General features: G+C 40.4%; 1 protein-coding gene and 1 long non-coding RNA gene across 4 annotated transcripts in view; one reads left to right on the forward strand and one right to left on the reverse strand.

The window, feature by feature from the left end:
- The window catches only part of Gpr158 (G protein-coupled receptor 158), a 444,454-nt gene extending 426,462 nt beyond the window's left edge, over positions 1 to 17,992 (forward strand). For both annotated transcript variants that reach the window (XM_008831743.2, XM_029562921.1), the window contains 4 exons: positions 3,125 to 3,263; positions 8,201 to 8,306; positions 12,668 to 12,814; positions 13,674 to 17,992. In XM_008831743.2, the coding sequence (XP_008829965.1) occupies positions 3,125 to 3,263; positions 8,201 to 8,306; positions 12,668 to 12,814; positions 13,674 to 15,086 (1,805 nt within the window). In that variant the 3' untranslated portion in view covers positions 15,087 to 17,992. The remainder of the gene's footprint in view (positions 1 to 3,124; positions 3,264 to 8,200; positions 8,307 to 12,667; positions 12,815 to 13,673) is intronic.
- Positions 596 to 12,831, reverse strand: LOC115070138. 2 transcript variants are annotated; one of them, XR_003849342.1, is made up of 3 exons: positions 12,755 to 12,831; positions 2,728 to 2,821; positions 596 to 1,852 (listed from the first exon to the last, which is right to left on the reverse strand). It is a non-coding gene; the product is annotated as an uncharacterized LOC115070138 (long non-coding RNA). The 2 variants fall into 2 exon arrangements; XR_003849343.1 differs by lacking the exon at positions 12,755 to 12,831 and adding an exon at positions 11,495 to 11,547.
- Positions 17,993 to 18,931: the final 939 nt, after the last annotated feature.

An 18,931-nucleotide genomic window follows, 5' to 3' on the forward strand; every position in this document is an offset into this window, starting at 1 on the left:
TTTGACAAATATTTGTTAAGATACAATATAATTGAGGAAATTTTAATGTATTGTAGGTGTTTGATAACATTAAGTGTTTATTGTTATTTTGTTAAATAGCAACATCATAGTAGTTATATGCTCTTTTCAAAGTATTCATACATGCCGAAGTATTTATAGTTATTTTAGTATTTACTTTAAGGTTTTTATTGAATTTTTGTGATTTTCATACACTATAATTTGATAGTATTAGATCCCTTCCCCTATCCACATTTTCCCTTATTATCCCCTCCTGCCCAATCTAATGAGCTCTATTATATACATAATAAGGCCTATAGGGTCTAATTTGTGTCCCCAAGTGTCCTTTAGAGTGGGTCCATCCACTGAAGCCTCGTTAACCTACCAAGAGTCCCATTCTTGAGCCTGTTTATTTCCCTCCCAGCAGCTGTCAGTTGCCAAAATTCCTTAGAGTGGGTTGGGGTTTCTTACCCACCTCCTAATGTCTATGCTGGGATTTTGTCTAGTGTGAGCTTGCATGGGACTTGTGTATGCTGTCACCATTTTTGTGAGTTCATATGTCATGTGTATGTGTGTGTGTGTGTATGTGTGTGCCCATGCCTGTGTGTATAGAACACAGACGACAACTTGTAGGAGTTGATTCTCTCCTTCCTTCTCTCCTTCCACCATGTGGATTCTGGGGCTGGAATTCAGATCACCTCTCTTGGTAGCAAGCACCTTTTTGCACTGAACCATCTTGCCAGACCCAATACCAATCTTTGTAGCATTCAAAGTGCAATAGGACAATGCGTCAGTTCAGAGAGTCTCTGTTGGTGCACACTGGAGGATGACAGTAGGCATGTACCATGAAGTCATGTTGCAGATGGGTACCAGTGCCAGGATGCAGCTGTGGACGACAGCAGTGAACCACTGCAGATTTCTGAATGGAGATACAGTTGATCCCTCTCACAAGGCTGCTCACAAACCACGCTGTGATTCAGAGTCTAAGATACAGACAGGCAATGAGGAATAAAGTGAAGCAGTGTGGGCAGCTAACAGGACTGCCAGGAACATCCTGAAGCCAAAGGCATGTCTTCCTTTGGGATGGGAATTATTTCCACTGTTCTAAGGGCTTGAATAAATCTGCCAGTAGAGATGTGATACACAAACCCAAAGTCACTGGCAGCGTATGGGAAAATTCTGATTTTATCAAAATGCAGTTTTGGGAGACTGTGTCCCTCATTTTTGGTGAGTGGGTTACATGGGGCAAATGAGAGGCTTAGGCCATGAAAGTTACAAGTCATGAAGGCATGTGAGCACTTAACATGAGGTGTGTAACATGGCTCTGAGATTGCCAACTGGGTAATGAAGGTTGTGGAGCCATGGGAGGAAGTAGAACAGAAAAAGGAAATGGTCCACTGAGATGATTTCCTCAGTTCCTGTTCTAAGCCTGTAACTGGGCTGGAAACTGTTCCCAGCACTCAGCGCAGCTACCATGATGGACAATTTGGATTTTCCCTAAATCTCATTGCAGGTTTGTAGGAAAGTTTCTTTCTTTCTTCTTCTTCTTCTTCTTTTTTTTTTTTTTTTTGGCTTTTGACTTTTGGTCATGTCAGGGTTTTTAAACATAGCTCCCGAAAGATTGGTTTATTTAGGGGATTTTCAGTAGTTGGATAACTGTCTAATGTTTAAATTCATGTGGAAATATGCTGGAATGTTGGCAGATAGAACAGCTTGGCTTGTGGATGGACAGTCAGTGTTCTGAGATCCACATTTCAGCAAGGTTATGGCTGTGCAAAGCATCACTGGCAGCGTGACTCCACATGAAGCTTTTCCTCTTAGCAATTAGCTATTATCCTCCAATAAGGTCGTGTTACTAAGAGATGAAACAGATTAGTCCAATTAGCTTAAAATCGTAGTGTTCAATCAGCCTGTTGTGGCACACGTTTGTAACCCCAGGACTTGGGAGGTTTGGGCAAGAGGGAAGCCAGACCCTGTCTTGAAAAATCAAAACAAAACAAAAAGAATAGCAATAATCAGTTTGAAAACTGAAAAATGAGAAGCTTAGTATTAAAAATAACTTTAGTAGGGGCTAAAGAAATGTCTCAGCAGTTAAGAACACTAGCTGCTCTTCCAGGGAACCCTGGTTCAGTTCCCAGCACCAACATTGTAGATGGCATCCACCTGTAACTGCAGAGGATCCAGCGTCCTCTTCTGTCCCCCACAGACATTGGATGTCCAGGTGTACTTACATGCGTCCAGGCAAACCCTCAAATACACAGATAAAAATAAAAAATTATTTGAAAAATTAAAAAGCTTCAGTATATGGGAAACCATGTTGTATTTCATATGTTATTTGACTTAGTAAATAATCCTGTAAATGCGTACTTTTGTTATTTTTATTGTCTAAGTGAAGAAATTGATTTAGAGAAGTTAAATAAATTGCTGGAGACTTCGAGGAGTTAGGCAGAGAGTCAGGCTCAGACTCAGGCTTAGGATGACCTTAAAGCCCTTACTCTCAGTTGATAGACTATGCCCGCCTCTTCTGGTCACAAAGATGGAACCAGGGAATTGCAAATTTTAGTACCGCTTACCACACTCCACCCACAAAAGATAGGATTTCTGGCATGTGTGAAGAAACAATGTTTAATTTGTAAGATATTCCAATGAATGTTTAACAACCTGTGTTCTGATGTTCCAGCAGGGGATGTTTTTGCTTGACTCATGGTTCTCAACGCAGTAAGAGCTTACCTTTGAGAAGCTGTGTATATGAATAAGCCATTTCTTGTCTTGATAACTTTGTATGAGCCAGATCCTTTATGAACATCCCAAACATAGGTTGAAACTGTGGAAAATTAGTTTACCACCATTGAAGGAAAAAAGTCAGATGTTAGCCAAAAAATGAGAATATAAATTCTATCATAAACAATGACAGGAATAAGGTATATCTTTGGAAAATCTTCTCTACCCTGAATAAAATTTTTAAAATAAACATATGACACCTGTAATTTTATATGAGTGAATGAAATTTTATAAGCCTGTGCTTATATCTAAGCTTATGTTTCCATAATAAAAATGTGTAAGAAGTCACATTTTCTTTATTTCAACCTATGAAATTCATGGAGATTTTTGTCTGTTCTTCTCACAGCTGAATTTCTATTCCTCCTTTGGGGTGTTTATCTCTGCTATGCAGTGCGGACAGTCCCGTCAGCGTTCCACGAGCCACGCTATATGGCCGTTGCGGTCCACAACGAGCTCATCATCTCCGCCATATTCCACACAATCAGGCACGTGACCGCTGCAGCTCGGGCAGACTGTATTATTTCGCTGGTGTGCTGCAGTTTGAACAGCAAAACTGTACAAGATGCATAATGAAAAGATTTTAAAGGGACAACTGTTTATAAGTACCGAATTTGTTGGAGAAATGCCAAGTGAATTTTTCAATTGCTCCTAGTTCCTTCTCATGGATTTTTTCTTTCTTTTTTCCAGCTTCACTCATTTTGAAACTTAGCTCAATATTATTATATTATGCTAAGCCATTTACAAGATATCATGGGATATTTTATATATATATTTATATATATATATATATACTTTGTTATTAAGCTGTAAAACAATCCACATAAATTGTAAGGCAGCTGTATCTAACTCACATTTTTCCCTCACTTTTAATACGGTGACATATACTTTAAAATTGTTAATAGACACCGCATGAGTGTGGATTCCCCTGGATTCTAATACAATTTGATGCCTAGATTACTGTGCTCATGGTGTCCTGTCGTCACCGTGTTTTAGCCATGAAGATCTGGGCTGAAAATGTGTAGCCTCGTTGCTGTTTTGTGACCATCTCATGTATCACTACATCAGAAGATGGAGGGGAAGGTGGCAGGGAACACGGGAAGCAAAATGAAGCACCTGGACTTGCTTCTGAGAACTTTTCACTGCTTCATAGTTAAAATGGAATGAAACCATCAGGGCACATGAAAGGGGAATCCCAGCATTGAAAGGCAACTTAGAAAATGTCATTCAACTGCCTGAAAATACTGAAAGTCAGGACACACTTATGAATTTAATTAGAAATGTAATGTCTTGTCTTGAGTAGAAAGGGGATTTCTGTCCTTCGGCTTCAGGTCCTTTCTGGCATTTAGACTCCCTGGGAGTCCAGGTGGGACAGACAGGAGGCTGGGACCTGTGGAAGTGTCTCAGGGTGCTTGTGTCCCATTTCCGTCAGAACTCAGAAAACACAAACTTCCCCGTCAGGAAGAGATGTTGCCAGAGAGCAATTGAGACTCTAGGCATGCTACACATTTAAACTTCTAAGTATCAAAGGACATCTCTATGGTCCAATAGGCTGGGAATGCCACGGGGGGCCGGAGTCAGGGGAATTGGTCCAGCTTTGTCTTGCTGCAGCCAAGTTACAGATAAAGAAAAGAGGAGGAGAGGACACAAGGAAGATGAGTGTGGAATATGAGACGAAAAGTAAGCCAAGCGCAGAGACTTCCTCCGGGTTCTGAGAGGGGAAGTCTGGGATCAGAAGACAGTGTTGTGGTCCCATGGGATAAAGACTAGGATTACCCTCCCAGGAAGTGACCCTTTTGTGATTTTTCTTTAGAATGTCAAGCATGCGAGTTTTCAGATCTAGCAAGCAGGCTACTCAGTGATCAGATCGAGGCCCAGTGTTGTATTCACAAGCCAAGTGAAGAGTTAGGTGCCTGCAAGTATCCCCATGGGTGACAAACTCCAAATGAGACAAAGTAGTCCAAAAGCAGCTAGTTTCACTGAAGCAAGTAAGTTGCTCAAATTAAGTCTTTTCAAAGAAGTATAAATAAACTTTTCTCCTGTAGATATACTCTGAGTGATGAAAACATCACTAAATATGATTTTTCAATAGATTTTGAACTCTAAACTAGCCCAGGTCCTTTCATAGACAGATGAGTAAACTGTTTCTTACACAGACTTTACAAAATATTTTAGTCCTAAGGCAACAGATAGTCCCCACCAAAAGATTCTAAAATACTAAAGGAAAAAGTAAACACCTTGTTCGTACCACCCAAAGATAAGCATCGCTAACACGCTAGTATATTCACTTCAGGTGCTCTGTGTGTGTGTGTGTGTGTGTGTGTGTGTGTGTGTGTGTGTGTGTGTGTGTGTGTGTGTGTGTGTGTGTGTGTGTGTGTGTGTGTGTCTATTTTTAACACACTGTAATTTTTTTTTAGCATTTTTGTAGCCAGAAGGACAAATGAATTAGATTGTAGTTAAACATAGTGGCCTTTAGAATATGAATTTGAACAGGTTGGGGAACTGGTAATAGAAATAATACTAAAGAAATAAAATATGGTCAAAGCCCCTTTTACACATCAACTTAATATATGCTATGTTTCTAATACTTATAAAGTCCCAGAGAAAGAAGAAATAACATAATAATTTAAAATGAATCAGATGCATTTGAGTCTTTTTTCTTGAAAGAAATACTATTAACTAAGGCTCCTGATATCAGGAGAAGCACACTGTCAATAGGGTACATGTGTTCTTGCCTATCTGCTTAAAGTATAAAATTCTGTGTGTGTGTGTGTGTGTGTGTTCACATTAAAATTAAAATGACTACCTAGATATACACACTTACTTTCATTCTTACCAAATGGTCAGATTAGATGAAAGTAAATGATTATCAAAGAACTAAATCTGAAAGGATAAATATGCAGAAGACCTTTCTCCCAGTTTTTCTAATTCTTTATTTTTGGAGCTAGCATAAAGCAACCCTTTAGGAATCTGCAAGATTTTGAAAGTCTGTTTTTATTTTTAACCACAATTTACAAATATTTCTGTGCTCCAGCCTTTTAGACCTATTTTCTAAAGGTTGAACTATCTTTTTAAAAAACGAAGCTTTAAAAATGACTGCAAAACTCAGCTTTTCTTGGACTATTTCTACCTAGACCTGCAACTTAAAAGTATGGCATTAATTTAAAGCTGATTAATTTGAAGGTAATTACTGCCAACAGTATTTCAAAGTGATTTTTTTTTGGAAGTTCACAATTTTCACTTAAAGTCTATGGAAACATTCTTCCATCTATGTGTGTTGAGAAGTTGTAACTCATTTGGTTGGTATTTGAGATAGGATTCCCTGATAAGCGGAACCTTAGAGACACAAATCTGTTTCTACTGATGGACCTTTCTGCTGCAACACACATAGTGGCCTCTAAATGTTTGGGCTTGGATAATTTATATATACATACATGTGTGTATGTGTAAATATATATGTATATGTGTCTATGTGTGTATATACATATGTGTGTGTTTGTATCACATATGCCTCAGAGTTTGGAATGTGTTACTTAGTATGGCAGTTCCATCGGAAATGATTAAACAAATCTCACATAACTCAGGGAAGTAGACCATGTCAAAAGTGTATCATCGCTGCAAAAACTACATGTAAAGTCCTACTCAAGACTCAGGTGAGGCGCCTGTTCCCACAAAGGAGCTGGAGAAGGTGCCTTTGTAATGACACATGAGCTATCATAAGCATTCTGCACTTTTTGCGAGCCGCCAGTCTGTTTTTTACATCTCCAGAGGCATGGGAAAATAACTTTAAACTTTGGATGACTCTTGAACTTCTATTTTAGTGTGCTGTTCTAAGAGAAGGGGGCAGTGAGAATGAGGAAGAAATACTCTTGGCGACAATGTTGCTTTATATATTAGTAATATGAATTGATTTAGCCTAATTGTCATGAATACACTCCAGGTCAGATTTTAAATGAGTTTGTTCCTGTTAACCATTCATATATTTGTTTTGTAATTATGAGTTTGGGGGCTGGAAAGAACTCTTAGTGGTAAAGAGCACTTGATGTTCTTGGAGAAGACCCAAGTTTGGTTCCCAGCACTTACATCAAGCAGGTTGCAAATTCCTGTAACTCCAGCTCTAGGGGATCTGATGCCCTCTTTTGGCCTCTTCTAGTACCTCATGTGTGGATCACAGCCACCCCCACCACACACACATAAATAACAATAAAAATAAATCTTTTTTTTTTTTTGTCTTTTTGAGACAGGGTCTCCCTGTAGTCCCACCTGTCCTGGAACTCACTATGTAGACCAGGCTGGCCTTGAACTCACAGAGATCTGCCTGCCTCTGCCTCCCAAGTGCTGGGACTAAAGGCGTGCACCACCATGCCCAGCAAAAATAAATCTTAAGATATAATACTTTAAGGATGTGAACTTTTCACCTTTGATGATGCATGCCATTGAAACAAAATTCTAATCATAATCCATTTGAATCCACAGTGTATGGGAAAATTAAAAGAAGGATTACAATTGCAGAAAAACCTTCATAAAAATAGCTCTGGTTTCTACGTAGGGATGGGTTCCTTTAAACATGAGCTTTGTATCATACACCTACAGTTTACAGGAATCTCCAAAGTTACTGGAGCAGACTTCAAGACTGGGTTCTTCTTCACCAACTTGGAATACAACTTTATAAATCCTCAGTTGGAGATGATTTCAAATATTAAATTGCAAATTATTTTTAAACGTTGACAATTTTGAACACCTTAATTTTTTTCTTTTAAAAGGTACCTTTTACTGGGTATCCTACTCAGTGGTAAAAAGTGTTTATCTAAGGATGAAAGAGGTCTGGAGTTTGACACCCCCCTCCCAGCACCACCAAAAAAGAAAGAAAATAAATAAGCAGACATCTAAAAATTATTCGATTATTCATTTCATCTACTGCATTATTTACCATGTAAATCTTTGAGATTCCCTGCAAAGAAAGATAACTAAATAATTAACCACTCCTTTCCCCTTCATTCCAATTAATGTTTTGTGAATAAAAAATATTACAATAAAATATATTTGGATGTTACTTGCAACCTATATTTGCCTGAGTCACCAATTTATAACTTCCTCCATTCTGACCTGATGTATTCACTGTCTTAGCATTGTAGAATATGTGTGTGTGTGTGTGTGTGTGTGTGTGTAATCATATATACATATATATTGGAATAGGTTTCACATATCCTGTGTGTAAGGCAACCTCAAATAATAAATAATAATTTTACTATCTTGTGAATAATGAAGTTTGCCTAAACTTTCTTCTTCTGTGAAGAGACAATATGTAATAGAAAGTCTTTTTTTTCTATTTTTAAATAAACTGAGAAGAAATACTTCCAAATATCCTAGGTTTTAAAGTAGAATCCTCTCTCTTGACTACTAACATGAAGAATTCTTGTTTCAGATTCGTGCTTGCCTCAAGACTGCAGTCTGACTGGATACTGATGCTGTATTTTGCACACACTCATTTGACTGTGACAGTCACCATCGGGTTGCTTTTGATTCCAAAGGTACTCTTCCTACATCTTATTTTCTCTTGCAAGGCAATAATTTTAAGAGCACGGAATTATTTCTCCTTTAAAAAACATCTGCCACAATGGGCAAGGAAGTGTGGAAATTTGTGACAGAGTTTTTAAAACGTTCCTCTCCCTGGGTATCTGGGTTTTTTTTGAGAGGAGGTTATTAACATTTTAAATAATTTAAGTACTTTAATTCATACCATAATTTATTATCTGCTTTAGTCCCTTCTGAATATTTTAATTTCTACCCTGTTAATCATTATGAGTTCAAAGTGACTTTCACTGAGATGATAATCGTGGTGGTGCACGCCTTTAATCCCAGCACTCAGGAGGCAGAGGCAGGTGGATCTCTGAGTTCGAGGCCAGCCTGGTCTTCATAGTGAATCCAGGACAGCTGTTGTTCAAAAAGAACAACAACAACAACAAAAAAGAACTGTCATGTTGAGGCTGAAGAGGTGCCCTAGTGCTTAAAAACTCTTGCTGCTCTTGCAGAGGACCTGAGTTTAGCTCCCAGTACCCACATGGTATCTCACAGCAGCCTGAAGCTCCAAATCTCCAGGGAATCCAACACCCTCTCTAGCCTCCACTGGTACTAAATACATGTAGTGCACATACATGATGTAGGCAAAATACTCATACACATAAAAATAAAAATTAAAAAAGAATTAGTTAAAGATCCTCTTATTTTATTTAAAAAATTCAGAGAATTTTAGTGTAAATAGAAGTAAGTATGATATTATGTGTAGAAGAATATCAATAATGCTATATTCTGGCCAAGATTTACTAAGGCTTTAAGCACAAAGTGGAGGAAAGTACTCAGGGAGTCAGAAGATGGGGCTTCCAGGAGTGTTCTTCCCCTTGAACTAGCTGTGGACTACTACAACATTAGCCAAAACTCTGGATCTCTCTGAATTTCCGTTTCCTCATCTTGACTTGAAAGCAGTCCTAGTTACTTCTATTGCTGTGATAAAATACTGACCAAACACTTGGGGAGGAAAGGATTTATTTGGCTTATAGCACAGTCCATCATCGAGGGTAGTCAAGGCAGGAAGTCAGGGCAGGAACCCGGAAGCAGGAACTGAAGCACAGACTGGAGAAACACTGCTTACTGGCTTGCTCCTCTGGCATGTACTCAGTCTGCTTTTTTATAAAACCTAGGACCAGCTGCCCAGGGGTGGCACCACCTACAGTAGGCAGGGCCCTCCTACTTCACTCAACAACCAAGAAAATGCCCCACAGACATGTCCACAGGCCAGTACAATAGAGGAAATTCCTCAGTTGAGGTTTTCTCTACCCAAGTGCATCAATTTAATAACAGGCGATTCGGTATTCAAGTTACAGTATCGCTATTAATTCTATTTTGTTTTACACATGGAAAATCATGGTACTGGAACATTAGGTATCTAATTATCAGTGCCACGCTGGACAGCATGAGTAAGCATGAGACCAAAGGTCAGGTATACTGTCTTTCACTCCAGGAATGAGCTCAGCTTTCACAATTAACCTTTAGGTGCAGCCTGATTGAAAAGTCAAGCAATTACAAACAAAACAAATGCTCATTTCACTGCTCCCTGAGTTCTGTTAACCAGTTTTTGTAGATCATTTTGTTACCGTATTTTATCTTAGGTACTTTTAAACTCCATATGGTTATATATTTATTAGATTAATGGATATACTCAGACTGTTCATTCAAGAAATCATTACTATTCTACAAAGAGAAGACATATGCGCATACAAAAAATCTTGAACATGAATGTCTACAGGTGCTTTACTCATAATAACCGAAGAACAGAAACAACCTAGATATTCACCCACTAATGATATGTTTACATAATGGAATATTACTTGTCAATAAAAATGAATTTAATGTAGGCTGGGGAAATAGTTCAGTCAGTAAAGTTGACCTGCATTAAATCCCAAGAACCCACTTAAGAGAAGCCAGGTGTGGTGGCTCATACTTGTAATCACAGCACTGGGGAAGCAGGACAGGCAGCTCTCTGGGCCTTGCTGGCCAGTCAGCCTAGTCTACTTGGTGAGTTCCAGTCAAGTGAGAAACTCTTGTCTTAAAAAGCAAAGTGGACAGCGGCCTGAGGAGTGATGCCTGAAGCTGACCTCTGGCTTCCCCATGCATATACACCTATATGCAACACACATACATGCACCTGAACATACATGAATATGGACATACAAGTACATAAGTGCACAAACACACACACACACACACACACACACACACACAAGAATGAAATGTGGACATATGCTACAACTCTGACAGCATTGTGCCAATTGAAAAAGCTGGTCACACAAGGCCACATAGTCCACACTTTCATCTGTGTAAAATCTCTACAACTGGCAAATCTGCAGAAAAAGAAACAGATTAGTCGTTTCCACAGCATGAACAGGAATAGTGAAAGCAATTAATTACATCATCAGTTTGAGAGCCCCTGTTGAGGTGATGAAAATATTCTGGAATTAAACCATAGCGATTATTGCACAGCCTTGTGTAATACTAACACTCAATCACATTTTTTAAAAATTTGTATTTTTAATTTCTATTTTATGTGTATGAGTGTGTTGCCTGCATATGTGTATGTGCACCCATGCCATGCAGTGCTCTTAGAGGTCAGAAGAGGGCATCAGATCCCCTGAAACTGGAGTTATGGATGGCTGTCAGCTACCATGTGGGTACTGGGAACTGAACCTAGGTCTTAACCACTGAACCATCTTTCCAGATCCCTGAATTAGATGCTTTAAAAATGTAAAATTGATATATGAAATTCATCCCAACATATAACAAAATAATATGATTGAAGGATTTTGCTAGACACTTAGAATAACTAATGAACAGATAGGAAGATGTGCTCTGATGGGAGTTAGATTTAGGGGTGGGGGAGGGGAAAGAAGATAAGTAAGATAAATATTTAAAGTAGCATTTAGGATAAAGCCCTAAGGAGAAAATAAACAAACAGGAAATGTGTAATACCTGACAAATGACTGTTTTTGTTGTTTTGGGGTTGCTGGGGATCAAATCCTGGGGCTTGTGAATGCTGAATGTGTATTCTATCACTTAGTACAGCTCCAGCTCTTGCCTGCCCTAAGCTTAACACTTGTCTCCAAGATTTTGCTCTAGAAAAACAATTTTATTCTTTGAAGTAACCTCCAGGTGGTATAACAAATACCTTGTGAGATTTGGGATTCCATCATAGCCACCACTGCATCTTTAAATTCATGATACCTGCGGATCTCACAAGTAAAAAAGGAAAGACCATTAAAGGTGATTTCCCAGTCAGTGCCAATTACAAACAATCCAGTGTAGACAAACCCCAGTTCCATTTTGCTTCCCTTTGCATCAACATCATCACTGTTGATGGCTGTGGTCCTAATCTGGTTGAGCTGCTATAACACAACCTACTGATTTTTTAAAGAAATAGTTGAACTGGGGATAATATGGGAGAAGAGAATCTGTGTTTGCTGAGCAATTACCTCACTGTTTTAAGGCATGTTTTCTACTCATTACTGAATGCATGGCTAGATGACTTTGGCTCATCTTCCTGCTTTCTAACATTTACCAAATTCACTCTTTCTGACTTCTACACCTAAAAAGAATGCAAATCAGCACACAAAACCGAAAATATCCCATGAAAATCATCAAAGTGTGGTAAAGGAGGAACTTGATAAACAACGATGAGGTGGAGGAAAAGAATCTGTAATTTCAGTGACTCTTTCCAAACTTAAATACCATCCTGGTAAAAGGTCATTAGGCCAAGGTGGTGCTGTGTGCCAGGTTAGGTCTATGTTTTGCTCAACATCTCACCAATGACCAACTTGAGACTGGACTCACACATCCTGCTCACTGAGTTTTGAAAGTCTAAACTATGTACAGTAGATGTGGAGTCACATTCCAGTCACTGGAGCTAATTGTGCCATAGATGACTGGACCCTCACCTAAGTGAGGGTAGTCATCTTACATTTTAGCATATTATAAAGACAGACAAATCTCATTCGTACATCTTACATCTACATGTTTCCCTTAAGGAGCCTTTCTTTGTTTTCTTTCTACTAATTTTCATTTGCAAAATCAAATATATCATGGAAAACAGTAGAGTCAGTTCAATACTGGGAGCCTTGAAAAGAGACAAGGGTAAAGTTGGAGTCAAAGAATGAGTGAAGCTGATGCAGCCTCACTCACAGCTCCAGGGAACGGCATGGAAGGTAAATCACAAACAGAGCAGTAAGCCGTTGGTCTGTTTTGAGTGAGTTTATCTTAAAAAATGAAGTTAGCACTGGAACCTTAGAGAACGATGGTCTTGCCTCACAGCGGCTAAAGCCACAGCTCATGCTATCTGTTGCAGTTTTCCCATTCAAGCAATAATCCCCGTGATGACATTGCCACAGAAGCGTATGAAGACGAGCTGGACATGGGGCGTTCTGGGTCCTACCTGAACAGCAGCATCAATTCAGCTTGGAGTGAGCACAGCCTGGATCCGGAGGACATTCGGGTAAGGCCAGGTATCTTCTTACCTGTGTCAGCTTAGTCCAATTTGATATAGCAAACACATGTGGACTGGGGAGTGTGTGAGAGTGTGTGTGTGTGTGTGTGTGTGTGTGTGTGTGTGTATGTGTGTTGTATCTATATATGTTTTAAAGAGAAAGGGGATGTATGTGTGTGACGGGAGACACCAGAAGCTGTAATACTGCGATGTACAATCATAGTATACTTAAAATGCATAAAGCGGTCTCAGTTCTGTAGCCTTGGCCATCTTTGGTCACCTTGACTGACTTACTGACCACCACAATGGTGATCGGGTTATACGTGTTCTGTGGTTTACGTTTTTGACATCTTGCTGTTGTGAGTGGAGAGACTGGATTATTTAATATAATCTGTGCAAACATATTGGCCACTGAAGGAAGGGGTTTTGGACCATTGTTCATAGCTTTAGACTAGTATCATTCATGACTACCAACATCACATGATGCTTCCAGCACTTCTCAGGGATGCTCCTCAGCAGCAGGCAATGTCAGCTTAGTCCAGTTTGGGCCCACTGATATAATCCAGTGCTGGATTTTGTTGTAGTTCTGTCTGGGCTTCAGAGGTTGAACATTCAAAGTCCTTACTCCATGAATCAAAGGTAAAATGTTTAAGATCATAACTTAAAGTTCAGATTTTATTTTTCAAAATCCACCGAATAATTAGATATTTAAGAACAAAGAGAAATTGTTGAATAAAATTGTGACAAAAAGCAATAGAACAGTTGTCTGAAAGAGCTCCAGCTTACTGCTATCAAACACCTTTCAGTGATGTTTTCTGTCTGAAACAATGAATTCCATGCCTTTAAATTTTTCCTTTTGTTTTGGCAGGATGAGCTGAAGAAACTATATGCCCAGTTAGAAATATACAAACGGAAGAAGATGATCACAAACAATCCCCACCTCCAGAAAAAGCGGTGCTCCAAGAAAGGCCTGGGCAGGTCCATCATGAGGCGCATCACCGAGATCCCAGAAACGGTCAGCAGGCAGTGCTCCAAGGAGGACAAGGAAGGCGCAGATCACAGTGCGCCCAAGGGCGCGGGCCTGGTCCGGAAGAACCCACCCGAGTCAGGGAAGCCCAAGGAGGAGTCCCTGAAACACCGAGTCTTCTCTCTCAAGAAATCCCACAGCACATACGACCACGTGAGGGACCAGATGGAGGAATCCCGCAGCCTGCCCGCCGCCAGCCAGGAGGAGGCCACCGAGAGCCCCACCCTGGAGTCTCTTTCCAGTAAGAAGTTGACGCAGAAGATCAAAGAGGACAGTGAAACGGAATCGACGGAGTCGGTGCCTCTGGTGTGCAAGTCCGCCAGCGCGCACAACCTCAGCTCCGAGAAGAAGCCCGGGCACCCGCGGACGTCCGTGCTGCAGAAGTCGCTGAGTGTCATCGCAAGTGCCAAGGAGAAGACCCTGGGGCTGGCTGGGAAAACCCAGGCATCGGGTGCGGAGGAGCGCCCCAAGCCCCAGAGACCTCTGCCCAAGGACAGACTGACCACCAGGAAGCACTCGAACTCAGATAACACAGAGACGAAAGACTCCGTCCCCTCAAACTCCAACCACATGGAGCCCAGCAAGCCTCACAAGTCCGGGATTATGAAACAGCAGCGGGTCAGCCTCCCCACTGCCAACTCTGACCTGAGCCCGGGCAGCACTCAGATGAAGGACAACTTTGACATCGGGGAAGTGTGCCCTTGGGAGGTTTATGACCTGACCCCTGGTCCTGTGCCTTCCGAACCAAAAGCTCAAAAACACGTATCAATTGCAGCTTCTGAAGTGGAGAAAAACCCAGCTTTTTTCTCAAAGGAGAAGTCCCACCCCAAGCCTAAGGCGACTGAAGGGTGTCAGCAGCTCAGTCACAAGAGCGCAGATAAGGCAGAAGTGGGCCCTTGGGAGAGCCAAGGGCCATGCCTCTTTGAAGATGAGAATCACTTGATGTCCAAGACTCCAGGTCTCCCTGGGAGTGCTGGACGATTGGAAGAACTGCCCCCCAAAGTTGTAGCATCAAAATTAGAAAATGAGAATCTCAACCCAATGGGAGACCAGGATAAACAGACATCTTCCTCTATGGAGATCCCATCTGGCTCCTATAACTCAAGTAATAGTTGCCACCAACCCTTAACATCCCGAGCTGAGGTCTGTCCTTGGGAGTTTGAGACCCCAGATCAAACAAATGTGGAAAGAAGTCTAGCTTTACCTGCCTCTTCTGCTTTGAGTGTGAATAAGGTGGCCGGGCCTCAGAAGTAAGAGGTCTGGGACACCTGCCAACTGTAGCATCCCCAGGGAGAACAAGAGGAACCCCTGGTTGGATAGAAGATGTGAGAATCAATAATTGCCAAGGAATATTTGTCATCCAGGGGAATGTGGCACATAGTGTGGTGGGATCAAAGGCATGGGTTGAAAAAAGCTGGAGGGTACTGTGTTGGAAGCCTGGCTCAGACAAGAAATCATTCCCTGTGGTAACACTAGGGAAATCTTGAAGTTTGAGCACATTCAAGGGAGATTGCCCTGATTAGTCTTTACCCATGGGATTTGAGATCCCAGCAGGAAAATCAGGAGATGCGGAAGATGAAGGCATGAATTTGGGCAAAGAAGGGAAGAGACTAGATGCTTGAGACTGAAACTCTAATAGCTGACTGAAGAGGATCTATCTAACCTTCGTAGCACTGCTCACCTAATGCACCCCCAAAATACCTTTTATATAAATGATGGCTCTCATTTTCTTAAAATGTTACGTCTCCCTACATGGTTGTGTCTCATATGCAAGCATTCCAGATTGTATGATTTTTGCAAATAACTTTGATATTACGTGACACAACACATTTATGCAATCTGCAGCTACTCAATTGCTATTGCAACTTACCGAATACATGCTATCTACCAACTGTAGTAGATTCTTGGAGTACAGTAAGCTTTCTCTGGCTTAGGAAGCCATAACTGTTATGATGAAAACTTTAAGTTTGGGCCATGGTTTATACAGTATGAATTTAGATTTGACTTTATTATTTCCCATCATTGTCTGTTACACTGCCCTAATCATCTTTAAATACAAGTTATTTGTTTTGCACTTCTTGTAGGGATCAGAGGCTATTAATCGTGGAGATCAAGGGGTCCTGCTTAGTCATTTGTGTCTGTAAGTTAAGGACAACTTACCATTGTTTGTTCAAAGTCAAAGCTAGATCATCCCAATTCACTGTTCCTTTTAACTTTGAGTATTTCATACTTAGTATTTCCTAAGGAAGGAGCTGAGCGAGGACACGGTACTGTGCATCATCACCACTGGAAAGGGGCAACCCTAGGGGTGCTGTGGGAGTGACAGCATGCTACAAGTCCAGGAAATCTGCCTTTCAAAACAGAGACAGGAAGGTAACTCCGAATAGCACTTTCAAGGGATTATTTTTATAAAGAGAAAAATTAATGACAGCATCAAGATCACTGTATGGATATATTTTTATTATGCATACTGAAAATATGATATTTTAAATTACCTTAAACTATTTATTCTCATAAATTTTTATTCACTACTTCACCTAGGTGTAGAGCCTGCTGGTCTCAAATCCCAAAGAGATTTTATAAGCTGATATATTCAAAGCCCATGAAGTGGTATGGGTTTTTCATTCTTCCCAGTACCACAACTTACAAGTCCTGCAAATTTTCATTGCAAGACACCTAGCTCAAAATGCAAAGTGCAAGATTTATTTGCAAGGCAAGACAGCCCTCAAAGTGTATCTTATAAAATGCCCTGCCTTTCACACTGATCTCCTAGTGTAACCACCCTCAGCTGCTCACTTTGCTAATGATGTGATATTGCAATGAAATTCCAAAGCTTAATCTCATTTTATTTAAAGACGAATCACATGAAATTATAGCCCGTGCTTCCCTTTTCTTTCACTGCAAACACTGAACAATCCACTCATTATTGGGCCAAGACATTTCCAGCCAAATAACGTTTTCATTTTGTGAACATCAGGGAGGACACACTAGGAGGATGAAAGATGAAGAGAAAGAATTTCAGAAGGTAGACATGGGGCTGTTCTTATTATTCTCAGTGGAAGATAGAAACAGAAGTCTTTGTATCTATCATCAAAGTTTTCTCAGTGATTACTTATTCAGGAGTGAGCAAGCATGTGGACAGTTTGCAAAGCTATGTCTAACCCCACCCCCACATTTGCTTGCTTAGTACATTACTCAGGTTGGTGGGGTAAGTTTGAAGCACTATAGAAATTTTATTTTTAACTGCTGCCTTCATTTAGTTTTTTCATCCATCTCTTTCAATCAAAATCTATCTGCTAGGTGACCGTAGAATGCCACTTTAAGGTATATTTATGAATTTAGTTTAGAGGTTCTAAACCTACATACCTGTTTCGCTTGTGTGAGATCTGTTAGCACTTGACTCACTTCTGAGAATTAAAGTAGTCAAACGTTGCTGACTTTTACTGAAATTCAGGATGATCCTGCTAGACATGTGGCTTACAGATTTGCCAAATTATATCTTAGCAACAGTCTATAGTCCATAGATTACTCTCCACCAGCACAAACCAGCAAGGATGCTTAGGGTCTTTCCTAGAGTTTCATTTCCATTCTCTTATCACTAGGAGATGCTGAAATCTGTAGGCTCATTCTGGAGGCTCTGTTCCCAGGCTAAGAGCAATGGAAAGTGCACAGACATGGGTAAGGTCTCCACAAATGTTTGCTAGGCTGTCCTTCTCAACGCATGTGCAGGCTGCATCCTGTCCTTGTTCTAAGCCAGGGTTAACAATAAGTAGATTTATATCCGTCTTAATAGAACTGTATATTTTATGCAAGAATTAAATGCTTTACAACATGAATTATAACTCACCCATTGTAAACTTCGGTGGCAACATGGAATTGAAACCCGACAGTTCTCGTTATTTGCTTCCTAGGTTTCTGCATGCAAGTGCCGGCAGGTAGGCCTGAGAACACACTGCCCTTTGACTTCTAGCATTTAGCAACCGAGAGTTGTAGAATCAACAAAGTTGTAAGTCTCTTCACTTAACCTGTGGTTCTTCTAAAACTATTATCTGAAATCTACAGCATCCCACCATGAAATATTTGGTAAATTTTTGTTGTGACGTGTTGCAGCATGTAAATATCTATAAGTTCTCTGCAATAAAACAGATTTATATGAAAAAGATTGGTGTGTTCATCTATCAGAAATTGAATGTTATTTATCCAACTCACTTTAGAAGGAATTCCATGTACAACGGTGGCATTGGTTCCCTTGTGCAGATGTACCCTCTTGTCCCCTGCATTAGTTACTTTTCTGTTGCTGTGAAAGAAACACTGACCAAAGCAACTTATAAAAGGAAGAGTTTATTTGAGCATATGGTTCCAAAGAGGCAAGAGTCCATCATGGCAGGGAGGCAAGGCAGCAGAAGTGGCTAGAGCAGGAACAAAAGCAGAGAACTCACATTTTCAAGCAGGCACAGGAAGCAAGAGAGCCTGCCTCCAGTGACACGCTTCCTCCAGCATGACCACACCTTCTGAGACCTCCCAAAACAGTGCCACCAACTGGGGACAAAATGTCCAAATACTTGGAGCCTATAGGGGACATTCTCATTCAAACCACTGCATCCTCTATATATAGAAATATGTGGTTTGGAAAGAAAGAAAGAAAGAAAGAGAGAGAGAGAGAGAGAGAGAGAGAGAGAGAGAGAGGGAGGGAGGGAAGTGGTTTGCTTAAGAAAGTTCCTAGCAAATAATAACTACTTCAGGTACCTCTTCCTGTTTACTCAGCACACATACCAGGCAATTTGCAAAGCTACAATGATGTAAAGATTTTAAATAAGGCTACCAAGAATTCTCAAACTTGTGAGATTATCTGGTCAGGGACATAATAATACACAGATGAACATAACTGAGCCAAGGGGCCAAGAAAGGTTAATTAGATAATTTAGACTCACTGGGGTTAAATTCCAGAAAGGCATCAGGTGTGAAAGGGGCAGTTGAAAAAGGGAACTAGGCAGGGCCTTACAAGATGTGCTCCAATTAACTACTGCCTTATCCCAAAAGCTTTAACTGGGGTAGGGTCAAGTCATGTAGTAGAGGAATTGTTTTAGGTTTTAAATGGA

Source organism: Nannospalax galili, unplaced genomic scaffold, assembly GCF_000622305.1.
Source record: "Nannospalax galili isolate Female #2095 unplaced genomic scaffold, S.galili_v1.0 scaffold14, whole genome shotgun sequence".
NCBI lineage: Eukaryota > Metazoa > Chordata > Mammalia > Rodentia > Spalacidae > Nannospalax > Nannospalax galili.